At 42.5% G+C, this 21,309-nt stretch overlaps 1 protein-coding gene across 1 annotated transcript in view; it reads right to left on the reverse strand.

Annotated features, from left to right (window-relative positions):
- LRIG2 (leucine rich repeats and immunoglobulin like domains 2) overlaps positions 1-19,868 on the reverse strand; it is a 67,257-nt gene extending 47,389 nt beyond the window's left edge. Inside the window, exon 1 of the mRNA XM_082670664.1 lies at positions 19,436-19,868. Coding sequence (XP_082526790.1) covers positions 19,436-19,674 — 239 coding nt within the window. The 5' untranslated portion in view covers positions 19,675-19,868. The remainder of the gene's footprint in view (positions 1-19,435) is intronic.
- Positions 19,869-21,309: the final 1,441 nt, after the last annotated feature.

The following is a 21,309-nucleotide window of genomic DNA, read 5'->3' on the forward strand; positions in this document are numbered from 1 at the left end:
ATTTTAAAAACTAGAGGGACTTCCCTGGTGGTACAGTGGTTAAGAATCCGCCTGTCAATGCAACGGACACGGGTTTGCTCCCTGGTCCAGGAAGTTCCCACATGCTGCAGAGCAACTAAGCCTGCGAGCCACAACTACTGAAGCCCATGCGCCTGTGCTCTGCAACAAGAGAAGCCACCGCAATAAGAAGCCCATGCACCACAACAAAGAGTAGCCCCTGCTTGCCACAACTAGAGAAAGCCCGCGCGCAGCAATGAAGACCCAATGCAGCCAAAAATAAAATTTAAAAAAAAACTAGAGAAGTAAAGGGGAAACATTGCGGGGGCCAGGGGGGATAAATTAGGAGCTTGGGATTAACACACACACACTACCATATATAAAACAGATAAACAGCCAAGACCTACTGCACAGTACAGAGAACTCTACTCAGTATTCTGTAATAACCCATATGGGTAAAGAAACTGAAAAAGAATGAATATATATATATGTATAACTGAATCACTTTGCTGTACACCTAAAACTACTACAACATTGTAAATCAACTATACTCCAATAAAATTTTAAAAAAACAAAAAAAAATAAAGAAGCAATTGAGAAAGGACTGCTTTAATTTCTTTGAGAGCTTCTCCTCATCTCCCTCAAAAGGTTTTCTTTAATTCAATTATTTGCTGCATTCATTCAACAAATACCTTTGAGTACCTACTGGTGGTCACTGTTCTTCTATAGCAATGAATGAACAGATAAAAATCCATGCCCCCGTGACATTTACATTCTATTGAAAAGACAAAGTAAAATAGGTAGCATGTCAGAAGATGATGCCTACTAAAGACAAAAATAAAGCCAAGAAGAGGGCTGGGGCTTTCTATGGAGAAGAGAGTTAACCTGTAAGTCCTGAGTTTCTTGTGGAGACTGGTGTGAACAAGAATAAAGGGCATAATGAGCCTGGGGCTGATGGTCTCACAGCAGATACTGGTTGGTGGTGAGGATGTGAGGGTCAGGGCAAGGAAGGCATGGGGAATCTTCCCAGGAATAAGCTCTTCTTCACTCTGGAGTGTAGAACTGGGATAGGATGATATTAGGCAGAGCAAGAAGCGTTTCCTCTTGATTCCTACCTAAAGAGGCCTAGAAGCCAAGAAAGGGAAGTCCTACTTTGGTTTGATGACAGAGTAAACCACGTTTCTAAACCCACAGCCAATCTCACTGTGCTCCGCCCCGCAGTCAATCTCACTTCCCCATAAAATGCAGTGAAAATATCATGGAACACAAAATGGAAGAAGGAGGTATAAAACAAGGGTAGATAGTAACAAATGGGGTAAATACGAGGGACCTTAATACAGGGGAAATCTAATCTGTACCTTTTTTAAAGGGACTCATTTTCAGTTCACCACCTTGTGGTTTGAAGCAATTAAAGTGAATTCTTCTTTTCACATCCCAGCTGGATTATCCAATTGAAAAGCATCAAGTTATGTCAAAGTTATGTTTCTGCCTCTCAGTTTTCTTCACAACCTGTATCCTCTACATGCAATAGAAGGTTGAAGAGTTCATTTTCAGAAAAACAAACATCCTCAAATCAACTCCCCTACCATATTACCTTTCTAAAACCTAAGAATATTTTCCAAAGAGTATCTCAGTCCTTACCAGTATCACTGAAAATGTAGAACGGAAGGATACTACAAATTATTTGCCCTTTTAGGAAAGAAATATGAAGTATAGGCAAAGCTCTGCGGTTTTTGCTTGACATCACGCAAGTCACTGGTAGTGAGCTCAGGACCTCTGAAGGAATCGAGGCTAACTCCACCTGTAACTAACAGTGAAAACATTTTACCAATGTCACTCACACAAAGCAACAGCTAAAGAGGTTAAAGCTCAAGTTATGTGCAAATCTGAAAGACTTCCTGGAGTTATTTAACATAAACTGCCCTCTTCCTATGCTGAAGAACTAATCTGTTCACAACTACTCCAAAGAACAATGTGGACAAATCTTAAACAGTAACTATTATGAGAACAGAGGAGACTAAGAAACTAGAAGTAACAACTAAATGCATATGACATCCAGACGTATTTCTCTTGTACCCTCTGAGGCACAAAATGACAGTAAGTATTGTCGCAAGCAAAAGAGACAGAGATGGCAGGTGGCTAAGTGTCATCTGCCATCTCTTTCCAATTAATCTAGTAGAGCAGTGGTTCCCAAATCCATGATGAAGTTTTCAGCAGTCAACAGTAAAACGAAAATAATAAGGTCAAGTTTTCCATAAAGCTAAATATAGTTAATCTACAGAATTTTCCTTAACTCTAAAATCATGTATTCCTGGGACTTCTCTGGCGGTCCAGTGGTTAAGACTCCACAGTTCCACTGCAGGGGGCACGGGTTCGATCTCCGGTCGGGGAACTAAGATCCTGCATGCTGTGTGGCCGAAAAACTAAATAGATAAATAAAAATTAAAAAAAAAAAAATCATGTACTTCCTAATTTTTTGGTGCTATCATGAAATGACCATAACAGCAAATAATTGTTGGAGGAGAGGGGTTCTAACGTTCTTACTTGAAAAAACAAGAAGTTGACTAACATATCTGGTCTTTCAATCTTCTGTGTGTGTGTGTGTGTGTGTGTGTGTGTGTGTGTGTGTGTCTGTCTGTGCCTGCGTGTGTAAAATCAGAACAATGTGACACAGAGCTCTGCCATGGAGAATCCAGTCAAGTTTTAAACTACCAAATAAAATTTGAAAGAGTTTCTGACATATAGAAGCATAAAGACAGGGCTTCCCTGGTGGCGCAGTGGTTGAGAATCTGCCTGCCAATGCAGGGGACACGAGTTTGAGCCCTGGTCCGGGAAGATCCCACATGCCGCGGAGCACCTAAGCCCACGCACCACAACTACTGAGCCTGCACTCTAGAGCCTGCGAGCCACAATTACTGAGCCCACGTGCCACAACTACTGAAGCCCGCATGCCTACAGCCCATGCTCCGCAACAAGAGAAGCCACCGCAATGAGAAGCCCAGGCACCGCTACGAAGAGTAGCCCCTGCTCACCGCAGCTAGAGAAAAGCTCACACACATCAGCTAAGACCCAACACAGCCAAAAATAAATAATAAATAAATTTATTTTTTTAAAAAAGAAGCAGCATAAAGACAGTATCTAGGGAATTCCCTGACAGTCCAGTGGTTAAGATTCGGTGCTCTCAACTGCGAGACCCAGCTTCCATCCCTCGTCGGGGAACTAAGACCCCACAAGCCGAGTGGTGTGGCCCAAAATAAAAACGACAGTATCCATGAACTGGCACAACCACTATGGAGAACAGTACGGAGGTTCCTTATAAAACTAAAACTAGAACTACCATATGACCCAGCAATCCCACTACCGGGCATATATCCAGAGAAAACCATAGTTGGAAAAGATACATGCACCCCAATGTTCACTGCAGCACTATTTACAATAGCCAAGACACGGAAGCAACCTAGATGTCCACTGACAGAGGAATGGATAAAGATGATGTAGTAAATATATACAATAGAATATTACTCAGCCATAAAAAAGAATGAAATAATGACATTTGCAGCAACATGGATAGACCTAGAGATTACCATATGAAGTGAAGCAAGTCAGAGAGAGAAAGGCAAATATCATATGATATCACTTATATGTGGAATCTAAAAAAAAAAAAAAGATACAAATGAACTTATTTACAAAACAGAAAGACTCACACACTTCGAAAACAAATGTATGGTTACCAAAGGGGAAACATGGAGGGGAGGGATAAATTAGGAGTTTGGGATTAACAAATACACACTACTATACATAAAATAGATGATCACCAAGGACCTACTGTATAGCATAGGGAACTCGTACTCAATATTCTGTAATAACCTACATGGGAAAAGAATCTGAAAAAGAATGGATGTATGTATATATATAAATGAATCACTTTGCTGTACACCTGAAACTAACACAATATTGTAAACCAACGATAAACTCTTTTTAAAAAAGACAGTATCTAAGTAAGGTTCTGCCTAGGAAAAAAATCACTTCTATCTTTACTCACACACACAATGCTCCTGACACCAGATATTTTTGGGTTTTTTCCCCCACACCAACCAATTCTCCAACACCAGCTGGATATCCTGCAATTCAACTCTGACACTAACTGGAGTTACTGCAGACCCCACAAATTAAGGGCTCAGTCCCACAAGACTGCCCCCTACACCAATCACAAACAGTAGATCCCTATGTTACCCACAAATTCTGTCCGAGTTGGCTACAAATTGGAGGTTCCCCCTCCTTGGAATCAAGCACCTGCTAGAACAGCTCACAGAACCCAGGAAAACATTTACTTACATTTACTGGACAAACAACATGATAAAGGACACAGATGAACAGCCAGAGGAAGAGATACACAGGGCGAGATCCAGAAGGGTCTGGTGCAGGAGCTTCTGTCTCCATGGAGTTGGGATGCACCACCCTCACAGCATACATCCTGGTAGGTGTGTTCACCAACTCACAAGCTCTCTGAACGCCATACTTTGAAAATTTTTATGGAGGCTTCATCACATGGGCATGATCAATTACTACCTCAATCTCTAGCCCCTCTCCTCTTCTGTAAGATGGGGGGCGTGGGGCTGAAAGTTCCCAGTTTCTAATCACCGCTTGGTCTTTCTGGTGACCCACCCCAATCCTGAAGCTATCCAGGAGCCCACCAAGAGTCACCCCATTAGGTCAAAAGACACCCCTATCACCCAGAAAATTCCAAGAGATGTAGGAGCTGTGTATCAGGAATCAGGGTCAAAGACCAAATATTAGAACAAAAGGCACTCCAAATACTTATCACTTTGGAAGTTACAAGGGTTTCAGGAGCTGTGTGCCAGGAGCCAGGGGCAGAGACCGATATATATATACTCAAAAGATACTGGCATGTTGTAGAATCCCATTCAGTCATTAATAACTGGACCAGTCCATCATCATATGGTATGAAAAATAATTTTCAGGTAAGGCCACTCGGGTTTGCAGGCTTCCAGTTAATCTTGTCAGGTTCCAAATGCAGGTGTGGTCTAGGCAAACATACGGTTTCACTCTTTCAGTCATCTGGTGTAACTGCATTAAGAGATATAATCGACTACTCTGAGCCCTTTTGAGGTGTTATTATTGGATTTCCCTCACTACACAACCCATTTACTTGTTTCTTTATCTTCAGCTACTATTATTGCTCCTTCTCTCCCTGTATACCCAAACTCTTTCAACTTCGGAAGGAACATCAGGTTCAGCCACTGTGCTGGTCTAGATAGCAAAGAGCAACACTAGTTTAGCAAGCTCCCCCGCTTCAGTCCACAGTTCATTTAGCGTAAGGTAACACAGTTACAGAACTACCTGGGCTCTTTTTACCACCAGGCAATATAGTGGCATTCACTGTTTACCTCAATTTTGCAAGATGGGGTGAAGGCACAACCCACCCCATCAGGTACTTAGGAATCTTGAACCCAAATTTAAAATTACAGTTAGCTTCTTGCTTAGGAATCATCTATGTTTCCAGCACTTATATTTGCAGGCCTGGTCCTATGACCACTGCATCAAGCAGGGGGAAGAAAGTTAATAGGGGAAAGAAAGAAAAAAGTATACTTGTTCCACCAGAGTACTTCTCCCTTAGTAAGAATTGCATAGTCATTCCACACCCTCTTCCCCAGACCCACCAGAAAGAGGACTCTATACAGTAGGGCCACTCCTTTAGCCCCACCCCATGTTGAGTATGAGTACACTTTCATGGTATACAAGCCAGCCTTTCATGTCTTTTTCTCTCCCATTTTAGATAACCAATGTTTTAATTGCCCATTCTAGTTCTCCATCAAACTAGTACCCTGAGGAGGCTCTCTCTCTGCCCACTCTTGGACATTATGGGCTATAAAGTGTACTCCTTGGTCTGAAGAGATGATGGTCAGCCATCCAAACTGGTACAATTATCTTCTGTTCCGGTTGTTTCAAAGCACTCTTGTATATTTCCATCTACCACCAAGTAAGTAAAGCCTGGTCCAGAGTCAGTGTCTATTCCTATCAGGACTCATTTGTAGCCCCCCAGGTCTACCAACATCAGTCTCACTTACTAGCTATATTCAAGGCCTTTCCCCCAGAGGAATCTGACACTTAGCCATCTGCCATCTCTGTCTCTTTTGCTTGCAGACAGAACATTATTCTGTCAATACTTACTGTCATTTTGTGCCTCAGACGATACAAGAGAAATACGTCTGGATTTAGCCCATTTCTGCATTGCTGCAATGCCCCCATATCCACTCATTTCATGGACCCACATGGCCATCTCAAGTGAGCACACAGGGGGTATCTGCCTGGTGATTCTAATCACCTTCTGAACTTAGAAGGGGCTTCTCCTGGTGGACGTCGACAAAGCCCTACTTTAATGCATCCTTCAAATTCCCACGGTAATTCCCATAGGGCTATGCCCCATAAGGGCATCCCTTTAACAGGCCATGTTTCCACTGTTCTTCTGCCTGACCATATGGTCTGGCCATAGGCCGTTGTCCATGAGTCAGTAAAAACTCAAACACAGGGGTTTTTACCACTGTTCAATTCTTGCATTACTCTAGGAAAACAGCATGCAATTCAACCCAGTGAGCTAATGTCTTTACCTTCTTCTATCGGTGGTGGCCTTCAAAATAGAATGCTGTCCCTTCACCTTGCAACTGTCATTCACAAACCAAGCAGCTCTTTTTTGGTCAGTTATGAGCTGTTTATAGGACACTTCCAAGTGACAACATAATCCAGCAGCTCCTCACACAGTTCCAGAGTCAGTCCTAAGGGAACAGAGGCTCCCTATTCTTTAGTATATCCTCCTCGCATGCCCTGGACAGTATGATCCTGTGTAAACCATTGCCATTTTATTATGAAACTCTTCTGGGCACTGTCCTCCCCACTGGAGTGTTTATCAGACATTATGCAAGATATCAAGATTCTTTTCAAAATTACTTCATGACTTTTAGTCATATGGGCAGTTTCAATTAATGTCCAAAGGAAGCCAGTAACTACCCTTCAACTGGAAATTCTCCAGTCCAAAGTCCTAGAAGCTGTTGCTGGGAGGCACTCAGGTACACACAGGGTTATCACACAGAGAATTTTCCCATACCAACACTCCAGCTTCTATTCTATGCTAGGTGGGCTTGGGCCACCTTACTGGTTCCCATTTAGCGTGTCCAGTTAGTAATATTGCTTGAAGTGTAGATTTACATGCCTTCTGTTTTACAACACTAGGTAGAGAAAACATTCCCCAACCAGATACAGTGTCCATCTTCATTATACAATCAGGTAAAAGTCTGATCAAATATACCATTCTCCTACAAACTTTCACCTTACATTCTTAACTAGAGCCTCCATTAGGGCTTATATGAACAAATTTTGGCTGTAGAGTACTAGGTAGGGGAAGCAGTCCCCATACAGACGTAACACCCATTCCTATAAAACACTCAGGTAAAGAAGATACAACTTGGGCTTCCCTGGTGGCGCAGTGGTTCAGAGTCCGCCTGCCGATGCAGGGGATACGGGTTCGTGCCCCGGTCCGGGAAGATCCCACATGCTGCGGAGCAGCTGGGCCTGTGAGCCATGGCCGCTGGGCCTGCGCATCCGGAGCCTGTGCTCCGCAACCGGATAGGCCACAACAGTGAGAGGCCCGCATAGTGCAAAAAAAAAAAAAAAGAAGATACAACTTAAAGCCTGTTTAAACATTCCAACTTTCATAATCCTATCAACCCTTATATTTTTATGTTCTCAGCTGTATCAGGTTTCACCAGTGGGTTTTGGTACCACAGTGCAAGATGATCTCCTATCAGGAAATCCTGGGAACTTCTCTACCTTCTGACCATTTTATCCACTCTACTGCAAAAGGTTTTGGGGTCCCCCCTTCGTGGGCTGAGCCAAGGGACCCTGGCCCTTTTGTCAATTTTTTTTCTATTTTTTGGCTGTGCTGCAAGACATGTGGGATCCTAGTTCCCCGACCAGGGATCAAACCCACACCCCCTGCAGTGGAAACACGGCATCCCAACCACTGGACGGCCAGGAAAGTGTCCCTTTCTGTTAATTTTTATCTCATTTAATCTGCCTAACCAATGACCCAAGCGTTTGCTGGTCAAGTTTCTCACTGCAATCTCAGTATTTGGATTTTTAGATTTCTTCAAACTAAACAGAGCAGACTTCTTTGGAGACCTTTAATGTTGGGGGATCAGAAGGAGGTCTTTCCAGCCTGCCCAACCTTGGGTAGTGCAGTAATAACAGCTTTGTTTTAACCCCACTAATGTCTGTTTTATTCATCCCATTTCTTAAAACCATCTAAAGCCTTCCATTCTGCTGGGTTGAATTCCATGATTCTTCCCTATTTCCTTTGTTTTGCTCCTAACAATATTTGCTTTATTCACCTTATTTCTTAGTAACTGTTTAAAAATGTCCACCTTGCTAACATCAGTTCCCTGACTCCTTTGCCTTTCCTCATTCTCTTAACTAACCTAATGTTTTTATTAGCATCTTTATAAGATCCAGAGGGGAAGCTGAGGCAGCCAATACATAAGGCTTCCCCAACTGTCCCCTAGTTTTGCAGCAGTAAGGTTATATGGGGTGCCCATGTAAGAGTTTCCCCTTAATCACAGCATTTACCATGGACTGGGTAACAGGCACATTCAGCAAGTGAATATCCCAATTATCATAAAGATAATCCCACATGGCTTATACACAAAACATATCATCTGCTTCCACTTGGCATTTATTGGAGGCGGCAGACAGTCCTCTTTCTCAGGGATAAACAGACCTTACAGTGGCTTCTGCCCAATCCATTAGGCTGGCTGTTCCCTCAGGAATAAACTACTTTGTGTCTGGATCACATATGGCCATCAGTGATTGTTCCATAGTGACCTGCAGATCCTCCATCAACCCAAACACACTTTTCCCCACTGCAGCATCTAAAACCAGATACTGCTCCTAAATTAATGACTCTCACAATCCATTTTTATTTTTTTATTTTTTTTAAAGTCTTTATTGAATTTGTTACGATATCGCTTCTGGTTTATGTTTTGGGGGTTTTTTTTTGTGGCTGTGAGGCATGTGGGATCTTAGCTCCCTGACCAGGATTGAACCCGCATCCCCTGCATTGGAAGGCGAGGTCTTAAGCACTGGACTGTCAGGGAAGTCCCTCACAGTCCATTTTAATAAAGGTTCTTCAGGAAGCTGATGTTACTGATCCACAAAATGAAACAACTCCTTCACACTGTACTCCCTGATTTCAGTAGTTTCTTGGTTTTGCCCTCCCCGCACACTGACTACATTCTTGGTGGCCAGAGGTCTTAGAGGTACTTTCTGTTGTCCTTGCTTAATTTTTCCCTTGGTGGGCAGCTTTGAGGCTAGTTACCAAAGCTCAGACTTAGTGAAATCTGAGCTTGGTCCAGCATCAAGGTCTGACCCAGCACTCTCTTTTAATTTCACTTTTACATATTACTTCTTATTACATTATTTCAATTTTAGCTATTATAATTTGGTTACCACAATAACGAAGGGATTAAACAGTTCATCTTTTTCTTACTAGTTTCCCTTTCCTTATGCATCCAGTGAACCAAGAGGCTAGGAATTGGATCCATCTCTAAATTCCATTGGTAACTTTTACCTTTAGTAACTTGAGAGCAGCACAGCTGCCGCTCCATACCATGGGTGACCATGTGGTCACCCAGGAATCAAAGGTTCTGGATCCCCTGCCTTTTTATCCCCTCTCTTCCCAAACCACATTTCCATTAGCCAGATCCACTCTAGCAAATCTCACTCCTGTGATACCAAACATCTAGGAAAAATTCTGTGTTAAAAGAAGAAAAAAAAAAAAAATTCAATGACACGTGTTAAAATCTGGTAAGAAAGACTTTATTCAAGGTGGTGCAAGTTATCTGTAAGGGTATAGGGACCACTATGATGAAATTTTGCAGTGGGGGGAAAGAAATTGGGCTCAACTCCAAATACCGCAGGGGCAAGTGTGAATTTATAGCCATGGAGCAGGGTGGACAAAATCAGTGGATGGAAAACTGGAAACAAGGGTAAGGGGGGTTCTGGCTAAATAGACTTAAGTGGATTCCTGCTGAAGACAAGCCATGGTGATCAGACATCACCTGGAGGATGGTGGAACATGAGAAACCAGATCAGATATCAAGGGTGATCAGGTATCAAGGGATTCTTGCTAAAACTGCATTTTACAAGTAAGTATACAGATGAGCCTGGATGAAGGTGGTTCAGTAGTCAAAATTTAGTCAAAGAATCTTTGTCAGGCCCCTTTCTTGTTCAAGGAAAGAAGAGACATTCTTCTTTCCTCTGAACAATATGTCTATTTTCTCATTCAGTAGCCTTTTGTTCATTAAGGACCAGGTGAACCTTCTGTAGGGACTTGGTATTATATTTGCTCAATGGTACCAGCAGTCAGGTATTTAATGAGGGGAGTTTCTATGAAAATAAAAGCCAAAATTAATAGTTAGAGATCCAGTTTCTCAGTCCAGAGGGTAGCCAGTTGGGATTCTTAGATTTGAAATTGAAGCATCTTTAAAAGGTAGAATGAGGATGGCAGTGGCCACCTGAAGAAGTTTCCTGGTTTGCAGTTTGAATGTCTCTGGTGATGGATGGCATTAAATGTTCTGATGAATTCTGTTAGTGATCCACACAGCAGGAGGCACAAAGGTTGCCCATATACAATGTGTTGTGCTCTTTTTTTTTTTTAAGTTTATATCAAGTCATCCAGCTTCAGCTTGCAGGATTTCAGGAAAAGGGCAATTTTAGTTCTCAGTGATGCCACGTCAGGAGAGTGGGGGAAAAAAAAACTGGAAACATTAGTTTGGAGAGTTAGAGTCAGATACTGGAGGAAACCAGAATTGAGAATGTGGTAAGGACTGGCCAGTGTGCAAGATAGAAGCCACAAAGGTGCACTACAGTTTTACACTGAAAGAAAAAAAACTTCCCTCTATAGTTAACCTTTTATTTCTTGTTTACATAATTCTGGTCTCATTAGATTTGTCCTCATTACTCATGTAAGTGCAGCAAGAATAGTGATTGACCATATAGGCAGGCTCTTTTTGAGTTCGTTTTGCTCAAACTTTTCATAAGGAATCTCAGATTAAGTTTTTAAAAGCCTCTCGAGGCTAGGAAGCCAGCTCAGGAACTAGCCACCAGACTTCATCTCCCATTCCTAAAGATTCAGGTGACTCTCTCTCTTCTTGATGTCCCCAGGATATCGTAAGGTTCCTGGACCTGCCAGGAAGTGACTTTCCTTACTCACCTATGAGGCTGAGAATGCTGTAAGCCAGACAGCAGGCCAGTTTTTCCAAGAGCACCGGTTCCATGAAGGCAACCTTAGTCCCTTAAACCAGATTCTATGCACAGTTCACTCTTAAATATAACATTTCAGTCAAAGCCATGATAATATAACCTATATTTCCAATTGTATCCTCTTACAAGAGCACATTCTTATTGAACTTAAACTACCACATTGTCATGAAAATAAGAATACTGGCTAAAAGTTTCTGAATTCTGGAGGAATCAGGTAGGGAGAAAAAGTAATTGTCTCATCTTTGTTCACAAAGGTATTATCTACCAGATTACTGTTGTAAGCTATAGATAACATAAGAGAAAAGAAAAAGGTTATTTATTTGTTTGTTTTTTATTTATTTATTTATTTTTGGCTGCGCTGGCTCTCCACTGATGCATGGGGGCTTTCTCCAGTTGCAGCTAGCGGGGGCTACTCTTCGTTGTGGTGCATGGGCTTCTCATTGTGGTGGTTTCTCTTGTTGCGGTTGTAGGCGCACGGGCTTCAGTAGTTGTGGCGCACGGGCTTAGCTGCTCCGCGGCATGTGGGATCTTCCCGGACCAAGGCTCAAACCCATGTCCCCTGCATTGGCAGGCGGATTCTTAACCACTGCGCCACCAGGGAAGTCCGAAAAAGGTTATTTAAATCTGAAGAGCAAAACATTAAAGAACCAGTAATGTTTCAAACAAAGAGTGATAAAAAAAATTATAACCATCCTCATCAGTTTATTCAGTCCAATGTAATTAATTCTTGTTCTACTTGATCTTGGGTTAACAGTTTCATAAATCCATCAGCTTCTTCATTACTTCTGGAAATTCTCTCAATCTCGTGGCATGGCCTTACTGATGGCATCATGGAGCATTCTTGCCTGTGGCTGACTGTTTATGCTTTCAGAGAAGAATGAGAGTAAAACAACTTGTCCGTGAATGAAAAAAGACTTAAAATGGCCATGGTTAAAGTTCTGATGAGAGTTCATTTGATAAGAAAAATTAGTTATTTCTGTGGCATACAATATGTTATCATAATAACCAGACAACAAGGCTATTTCAAATCTCTATGAACTTCACACTTTTCTGGAATACCTATTATTAGTAACATATATCCGTACGTGTATAACCTAAGAATATTTGTCCTCATTTATTTGACTATGCTTCTCATGTAATTTAAAATACCAAATAAACCTAATTAGTTTAACATATCCTTTTACAACGTGAGAGACATATCCTTTGAGATTTTCCAGGGGCCTCTGGAAAGTCTCGAAGGTAGTTCGAGACTCCATTCTAAATGGAGTCAAAAAGACTCCATTTAGAATTTGATTTTGAGAAGTTGTCAAAAATACTGAAAAGTTTAAACACTTGACTAAATAAGATCACAGGTCACTGTGAAACAATACTTAGTTATCCATTTAAACAAAGTGACAAAAGATTTCAAAGGCAAATACAGAAAGTCACATAGTTGTTTAAAAAAAAAAAACTTAGCTCTTCTAATATTGAGAAAACTCAATGTTTTAGAGTAATCAAAGACCTGATAAAGACAACATGAAACACAGGAAATTATTTTGATAAGACACAAAATCTTTGTTTCCTAGGCAGACTACTTAAAAGGTAAACCTTTTTACAGTTTCTTAATAAGAACAGACCAACAATCCAATAAAACTTTGGGATTCTAGTTTTGCATCAATACACTTTTGTGTTTGTTTTTTGGCCACACTGCGCAGCTTGCAGGATCTTAGCTCCCCAACCAGGGATTGAACCCACCAGGGATTGAACCCAGGCCGAGGCAGTGAAAGCACCGAGTCCTAACCACTGGACCAGCAGGGAATTCCAGTACACTTTTGATATTAAAGTTCACTTTTTTTTTTGTAACTTACAAATAAATCCATTCAATCTCAGCAACTTAACCAAACACAAAATTCCTGTTCTGCAAATCTTCTACAACCATTTTTCTAATATCTATTCAGTTTTTGTACTGTATTTTTCCTCTTTCTCATTCTGGAACTCATTCTACCTTAGAATAAAAATCTTTTTTTCCCTTAACTAAACACATCCTTCATACCTTGCATACAAAGTTATTTCTCTTCATTCTTACAGTTTCTAGTAGTTTCATTTACATATATTGATTATGATTTTTAACTATTAATAAACTTTTTTTTAACAGAAAACTAGGAAGTAGGCAATTGTGGTCTGTCATGTATCAGTTTTCTGTAGTAAACTAGTATATTTCTGAATATACGATTTTGCAATTTCTAGAGGCATATGATTCCTCTTAGTACAATTTTTGTGTAGCAAAAGAATGTTTACTAATAGATCCAAATATCTTGTTTCTTTGTAACATGTAAAAACAAGATGCCAAAAGTATATAAACTTAAATTTAGGTTCAATAATGAATGTTTCAGTAGTTTATCTTACTTACAAATGACTTTGATTTTTATTTTAGGCAGACACAACACCAAACAAAGCCAGCCATCATCTGAAGTTATTTCCCTATTAACTATTTTTTATAACACATGCATGTTAGGCAAACATCACAAAAGCAAAAACCTAAAAAGTTACATACATAGTATTTCCCCCTTTTTTATTTTACTGCTGTGCTTGACATACAGGAAGCAATTCATTTTTTTTGTACATTTTATTCTTAGTTTAGATTTAATGTCTGCACCATATTTAATGCTGACAACTCTGAAGACATGCCTGTTCTTATTTTACCAACAATTTTCAAATTAGCTTTATTTACGAAAAATTATCCCAGATAATGTAAACTTAAAACACTGAGCTTCTCTGTTTCTGAGAGTTTCAGGAATACTTAATTTATGTAACTGCTCATTTATCTCTCAGCTAATTTGAACAGGATTGGATTTTATAAATTAATTTGGTAATACCATCTAGAAGTAGAAAAACAGCACACCTCTACAACATATATACAGACATACATAAACATACAGACAGATGCTAATAGAGATCTTAAGTTTTCACTGGAAAATTTTAGTCATGAGTTAGTTAGTAAAACATAGTAATACAAACTCACTGGTTTATATAAAATAATAATCTCTTGTCTTTTCTCTACTCTATGTTTTTATGTGAATTGTGTTTATGGCAAATGGGACAAGTATGGGTTACCTGTTTACCAATTTTGTACAGACCACCTTCCGTTGCCCTGATATGTAATCTTATGGAGGCTATGAACCAAATTTTAGGTGTTGACCAAGGAGACACCTAGAGGCATCTAGAGGCAGGTCTCCAAAGCCCATCCAACTGCTGAAAACATACAGTCTATTTCCAATTAGCCTTTTTCCTTTTCAGCTTCAGGTAGTTGTTTTGGGGGGTCCCTAAGTTTCTTAACAGCCTCTAGTGGAGGGCAGGGGGTCCAAAGATCAAGTGACTATAAAGACTGAGGTGGAGGGCTTCCCTGGTGGCACAGTGGTTGAGAGTCCGCCTGCTGATGCAGGGGACACGAGTTCGTGCCCTGGTCCGGGAAGATCCCACATGCCGTGGAGCGGCTGGGCCTGTGAGCCATGGCCGCTGAGCCTGCGCGTCCGGAGCCTGTGCTCCACAACAGCAGAGGCCACAGCAGTGAGAGGCCCGCGTACCGCAAAAAAAAAAAAAAGACTGAGGTGTAAAAAGGTCTGGCAGGGGATAGAGGATGAAGGGGCTTTGAGAAGGACATATAGTATTCAAGGGAATTGGAGGAAATACTGAAGGTGGTGAGAGGGCAAAGGAGGAGCAGAAGCAATGAGAAGGGAGACGTCTTAGCGGAGCCAGTGTAGAGAGATCACAAGTTTCCGAAAGAAGCCAGTGAAGTTCCACATTATCCTCAACAAAAGCATGCCAACAAGAATGGAGGGAGACAGAGAATATACTCAGCAGGGGTTCAAGAAGGGGGTTTGAGCCATCTAATAAGTTCTCATGGGAAAAGCAGGACCCAAGAGAGGGACAAAGAGGCCTCACAGAGAGCCAAGAAGAAAGACTTCCAGCATAAGGAGTCAGGGAATAATAAAAAAGAGCCAGAAAGAGACTTCCAGCCCAAAGAGTCAGGGAATAAATAATCCCCACTCAGGAAAAAAAGAGCCAGGAAGGAGAGATTTCCAACCCAGTATCTTTCAGACAAGAAAACCTAGGACTCTAACTGCGCTTTCTTACAAACAGAGAAACCTGGGACTCTAACCCAGCCTGTGTTTATCTGGGACTCTATCCCAACTTCTGGAGTATACAGTTGACCTTTGAACAACACTAAGGTTAGGAGCACCGACCCTCTGCAAAGTTAAAAATCCACATATAACTTGTAATTGCCTTCCATACGTGCAGTTCCTTTGTATCCAAGGTTCTGCATCCATGGATTCAACCAACCATGGACTGTGTAGTACTGGAGTATTTACTTTTGAAAAAAATCTGCATATAAGTGGACCTACACAGTTCAAACCTATGTTGTTCAAGGTCAACTGTACTCAGACTCTTAACAATCAAAATCTGTCCTTACCAGCTTCCACGGACGTTAGTCCGGAGCAATGATTCAGGAGTCGGACTCAACAATGGATCCCCGATCAATCAGTCAGGAGTGAAGATAAAGGCTTCAAAGGTACGCACTTAGGGTCCTGGGTGAGAGGTCCGGGGGTCCAATGATGAATCTGATCCTATCCCGAGTTGTGGCACCATAACTGTTAAAAGGAAAAAAAATACTCAATGATACTTGTTAAAGCATGGTAAGGAAGACTTTGGGGGATGGGGCTTTCTCGATACATAAAGGAACCACTACAATGAAACTTTAAAGTGGGGGAAAGAGATTGGGCTTAACTCTGAATACTCCATGAATAAGAGAAAACTTATAGCTAAGGAGCAGAGTGGTGTCGGTGAATGGAAAATTACTAAGAGAAAACATCTGGTAAGGGGGTTTTTAACTAAACAGACCCAAAAGGATTCTTGCTGAAGACAGACCAGGGTACTCAGATATCACCTGGGCGATGGTGTAGGAGGAGGAATCTGATCAGACATTGAGGGTGGGGGACTCCTACTAAACTAACTTAGCAGGGATACTGCTAAAACTGACTAAAGTTTGCTCAAGCAAAAAATTTTTGTCACTGGTTTCTTCCTTTACTCACACACACAGTACTTCTGACACTAGATGTGTGCTTTTTCCCCACACCAACCAATTCTCCAACACCAGCTAGATGTCCTGCAATTCAATTCAATTCTGACACTAACTGGAGTTAGTGCAGACCTCACTGGTTAAGCTCTCAGTCCCATAAGATGGCCTCCCACTTCAGAAACCAATCACAAGTCGTAGCTCCCCATGTTACCCACAACTTCTGTCCAACTTGGCTACAAACTGGAGGTTGCCACGACCCCCCTCCTTGGACTCAAGCACTGTTAGAATACCTCACAGAACTCAGGAAAACACTTACTTATGTTTACTGGTTAACTGTATAACAAAAGACATGATAAAGGACACAGATGAACAGCCAGAGGAAGAGATACACAGGGCGAGATCCAGAAGGGTCTGGTGCAGGAGCTTCTGTCTCCATGGAGCTGGGATGCACCACCCTCACAGCATACCTCCTGGTAGGTGTGTTCACCAACTCAGAAGCTCTCTGAACGCCATACTTTGAAAATTTTTATGGAGGCTTCACCACATAGGCATGATCAATTACTACCTCAATCTCTAGCCCCTCTCCTCTTCTGTAGGATCCGGGGGGTGGGGCTGAAGTTCCAAGCTTCTAAGCACAGCTTGGTCTTTCTGGTGACCCACCCCAATCCTGAAGCTATCCAGAAGCCCACCAAGAGTCACCTCGTTAGGTCAAAAGATACTCCTATCACCCAGGAGATTCCAAGAGATGTAGGAGCTCTGTGCCAGGAATTAGGGTCAAAAACCAAATAGAAAAAGGAAAGGTGCTCCTAGTTCTCCTATCACTTTGGAAATTATTGATACAAGGGTTTCAGGGGCTCTGTGCCAGTAACTGGGGGCAGATACATAGTTTAAAACCCAGGGTTAAGGAATTTTGTCTACCATCTTTTTGATGATTGCTGCAAGTCTGAGCATTTGAGTTTGAATCACTAATACATTTAAAGCATTGCATATGTTTTAAAAATTCAAAATTACATAAAGAAAACCACATGTACCTGTTTTATAGCTGAAGGCAACTGATGAAAAATATTACATTTCTCAGTTTAAAACAGCACAACCTCATCTTTTAATATTCTAAGAGTTCTTCTGCTAATGTAAGACTTCCATCCAATTACATTTCTACAAGAGAATTGCTCTCCAAGGCATTTCACTTCAACTGAAAATGTCAATTTCATTATAGGACATTTAAAATTTTTGAATGTCACTTGGCTTTAGGCAATTTGTCTTGATTAAAAAAAATCAAACCTAGACACAAAATAAATATATCTTACATAAATGCAGATACAAAATAAATGTATCTTAAAACTATTTCTAATTATTGTTTATCTACCAATGGAGGATCTTAAAAAGTAGGCCACATTTATTTCAATTACAGCTAAATGAAATTGTGTTGTTTTTAAACCTGCACCAGATTTAGTCTGTCATAATCAGGTTCAGTTTGTCATAATCAGGTAGTTGTTCCAAGAATTTCTTAGAAAAAGGTAGTTACTGCATTACTAAGATGTTATGCTAGGTTTAATTCAGACTATACTGCAACTGATATGAACTGCTAAATGTTATTTGCATCAACAGAACCAGAATTAGCTACAGGTGTCACTATCATAAAACAACAGGAAACACCTTATTACACTGCAAATCTATGCTACTACATTTGGTTATTTAAGTTACCTTAATTTTCTCAAGGAATTTATGAGGTAGTTTCCTTTCCTATCTAACATAAGCTATTTGCAAATGTATACACACTTTAACCTCTGCAGAGACAGACCTTCTATTTGTATTCCATTTCCAATGGAAATCCAAACATCCCCTCATATTTTAATCACACCTCGAGCTTTTTTTTTTTTTTTTTGTGACAGGTCTTGTTTTAGAGACGACTCTGTTAAAAGTCTGTCAATAAATACATTGCTCAGGGCTTCCCTGGTGGCGCAGTGGTTGAGAGTCCGCCTGCCAATGCAGGGGACACGGGTTCGTACCCCTGTCTGGGAACATCCCACATGCCGCGGAGCAGCTAGGCCCGTGAGCCATGGCCGCTGAGCCTGCGCGTCCGGAGCCTGTGCTCCGTAATGGGAGAGGCCACAACAGTGAGAGGCCCGAGTACCGCAAAAAAAAAAAAAAAATACATTGCTCAGTTAGCGGCAGAGAAATAACCGTATGTTAGTGGTTAACAAGCCCCATAATTGCAGCATTTAATACCTACTGTTGCTCCTAATGCCACCAGGCTGACTCAGACTAATGAGCTCTCCAGGTGCCACTAACACAGGCCTGTCAAGGTGATCACTCTGCAGTGGAGTCTCCGGAAGAATTCATCCATCCAACCATTGTACTTGCTTCTCATACATAAACAAAGAGGACTGATTTTTAAGGTCTTTGCCACAAGGAAATGCATTGAAAACAAAACACTTAATTTTGTAACAGATACGCCTTCCCTTCTTTACAAGGTGAATCCTAAATTAGATCAAAAATGCTATTTATAAAGATATTTGTTCAAGGTGGTACTGGATGTAGTTAACACATGAAGTTTTAACCCAGTTGTCGAAAATACAGCACAAAATTAGCCAAAACCTGAACTACAGCCAAAAAACAGTTAAGTCTTTATGATCGTGGTTATAAAATCACGTGCTTGGGGACCATTCAAGCTGATGCACAGGATGATGCAGCCCAAAACGAGCGAGGAGCCCCAACCATTCAAGAGCCAATGCCGGAGCCCAGGACCAGTGAGCCCTTAACAGTATCGCCGCCCCAACTCCTCCCAGCCCAGAAATCAGAGACTCCCTGCTCCCAAGAATTTTAACCCTGGTCTTCGTACAAGTCTCCAGAACCTGAACACCAGGTTTTCAGGCTCCAACCACCACCACTCCCCAACAAAAAAAAGCTCACAACATCGCAATGGCATTCTCCTTCAGCACTTAGGCTCCTGGCCGCGCCCTCCGACCAGGCCCGTCTCCCTCCTGTCCCTCGAGGAAGGGAAGCACCCCCCTTTCCTTTGGTCCCCCGCCCGGCAACTCTACTCACAGGCTGACGGCGTCGGGGGGCAGTGAGCTCGACAGCGCCCTCCAGCTGGGCGCTGGCAGTTTCCTGCGACTGCAATCCAACAGAGGGATGCGGCAGGAGCAGGGCGCGGGGCAGAGGCCTGCCCGGGCGGCCGGCAGCAGGAGGAGGACTGCCTGGGCGAGGAAGAGCAGCCGGGAAAGCAGTCCGGACCCACACTCCAGCAGCGGCTCCTCCCGGACGCCTTGGGGCGCCGGCGCCATTTTTCCCCACCCCCCCGACCTGGACGCAGCCCAGAGGAGCCGCCAACTAGAAAAAGTAGCTCGACGGAGACGTTTGGCGGCTGTTCGACCACCTAGAGAAACTGCTGTCGCCTGTACCCTCTAAAGGCAGGCGAGGGGCGGATACAGGTCAGCAGCGGGGGCGGTGGCCGAGGACACAGGGCTGAGGACCTACGGACAACGCTCCTCCGCCCCGCCCCACGACGCAACGTCTTCACGCACAGGAGCCAACCAATCGGTGCCACAGGACGAGGTCGCGTCGGGGGCGGGACTCCACGAGGGGCGGGGCTGGAGACAGGGAGCTCCTTAAGGAGGACTTTAAGGTGCTCAGCTCTTTGGGGAGCCCCCTGGAGCTCCGCCGCCGTTCCTCCGCTGGAGTGTGCAGTAGCTCCTTAGGAGGGAGTGAGGGCTGAAGCGCTGAAGTCCTAAGTCCTGATTTGAGATGTATCTACTATAGTAGTAGAAAAGTATCGTTTATCTTCTCCCGGCACCAAGAAAGGGGAATGGCAGAAGGGGTGCCTTCCAAGTCGCAAACACTAAGGGGGCGCGGGAGTTTTCATGTAGCCCACGGCCTTCAGAGCCGAGCTGGGTCCTCCTCTGCCCCTCCTGGTCTGCGGCTTCTGCAATCCTGCAAGTGTAAGGAAACTCCCACTCTCCTAACAGGAAGCAGGTTACCACTATCAGTTGATGGGCTCTTAAGCTCCTCAAGGCAGATGCCCTGTTTTTGCTCTGTGTACCTCCACTTCTGTTGTCTTGGAATTCAATAAATGTTGATTGGGCTGCACTTGCAAGGCATGTCTTTAAGGAAAATACTCTTCTTTCCTCTGTTTTGGAGAATGCTGTCCTATATTTACACTCACTCTCAAAAAAGCAAGCAGGGCATGTAGAACTGTCAACAAAGTAAAAGCTGGATGTAAGGAATTTTTTTATTCTGAAGCAGAGGCTGCGGAAAACCTACCAGGAACAGTGAAGTCTGGCCACCTTGTTAGCGCAAGTTCGTGTGCCTGATGCACAGTGAGGCCAAACAAACCAAAACGTTGGAGTCTGGAGCAGAGAAAGGTTTATTGCAGGGCCACTGAAGGAGACCGGTGGCTCAGGCCCCAAAACTCCCTGAGCTCCCCAAAGGGTTTTGGTAAAGCATTTTTAAAGGCCAGATGAGGGAGGCGAGTCGCAGGGTATGTGGTCAGCTCATGAACAATTCTCATTGGCTGATGGTGAGGTAACAGGGCAGTGTCACAGGGGTTAACATTATCAGTCCTTAGGCTCCAGGAGGCCTGGGGCTATGTGTTCATGGTCATCAAGTAGTTAATATCATCCGTTTGGTGGGGGTTTTTAACACCTGTAAAACAACTCAGGAAATGTGCATCAAATACTGTTATCTATGTAATTCAGAGAAGAACTAAAGCAGAGGATGTGGGGGAAGGCCTGACCTGGGAAGGCGATGTAAGGTCCTACTCAGTTACAACCTTAGATTCACTCAGCCGTGCATTATACCCAAATTATGGATAAGACTTTAAAAATAACAGTGATAGTTCACTTACATTTAGTGCTTTTATGCTCTTCAAGGAGTGTTCGCATCTGTTACAGTGTTTGATCCCTCTACTACTGTGAAATTGG

The sequence above is a fragment of the Grampus griseus genome, assembly GCF_964374135.1.
Source record: "Grampus griseus genome assembly, chromosome: 1".
NCBI lineage: Eukaryota > Metazoa > Chordata > Mammalia > Artiodactyla > Delphinidae > Grampus > Grampus griseus.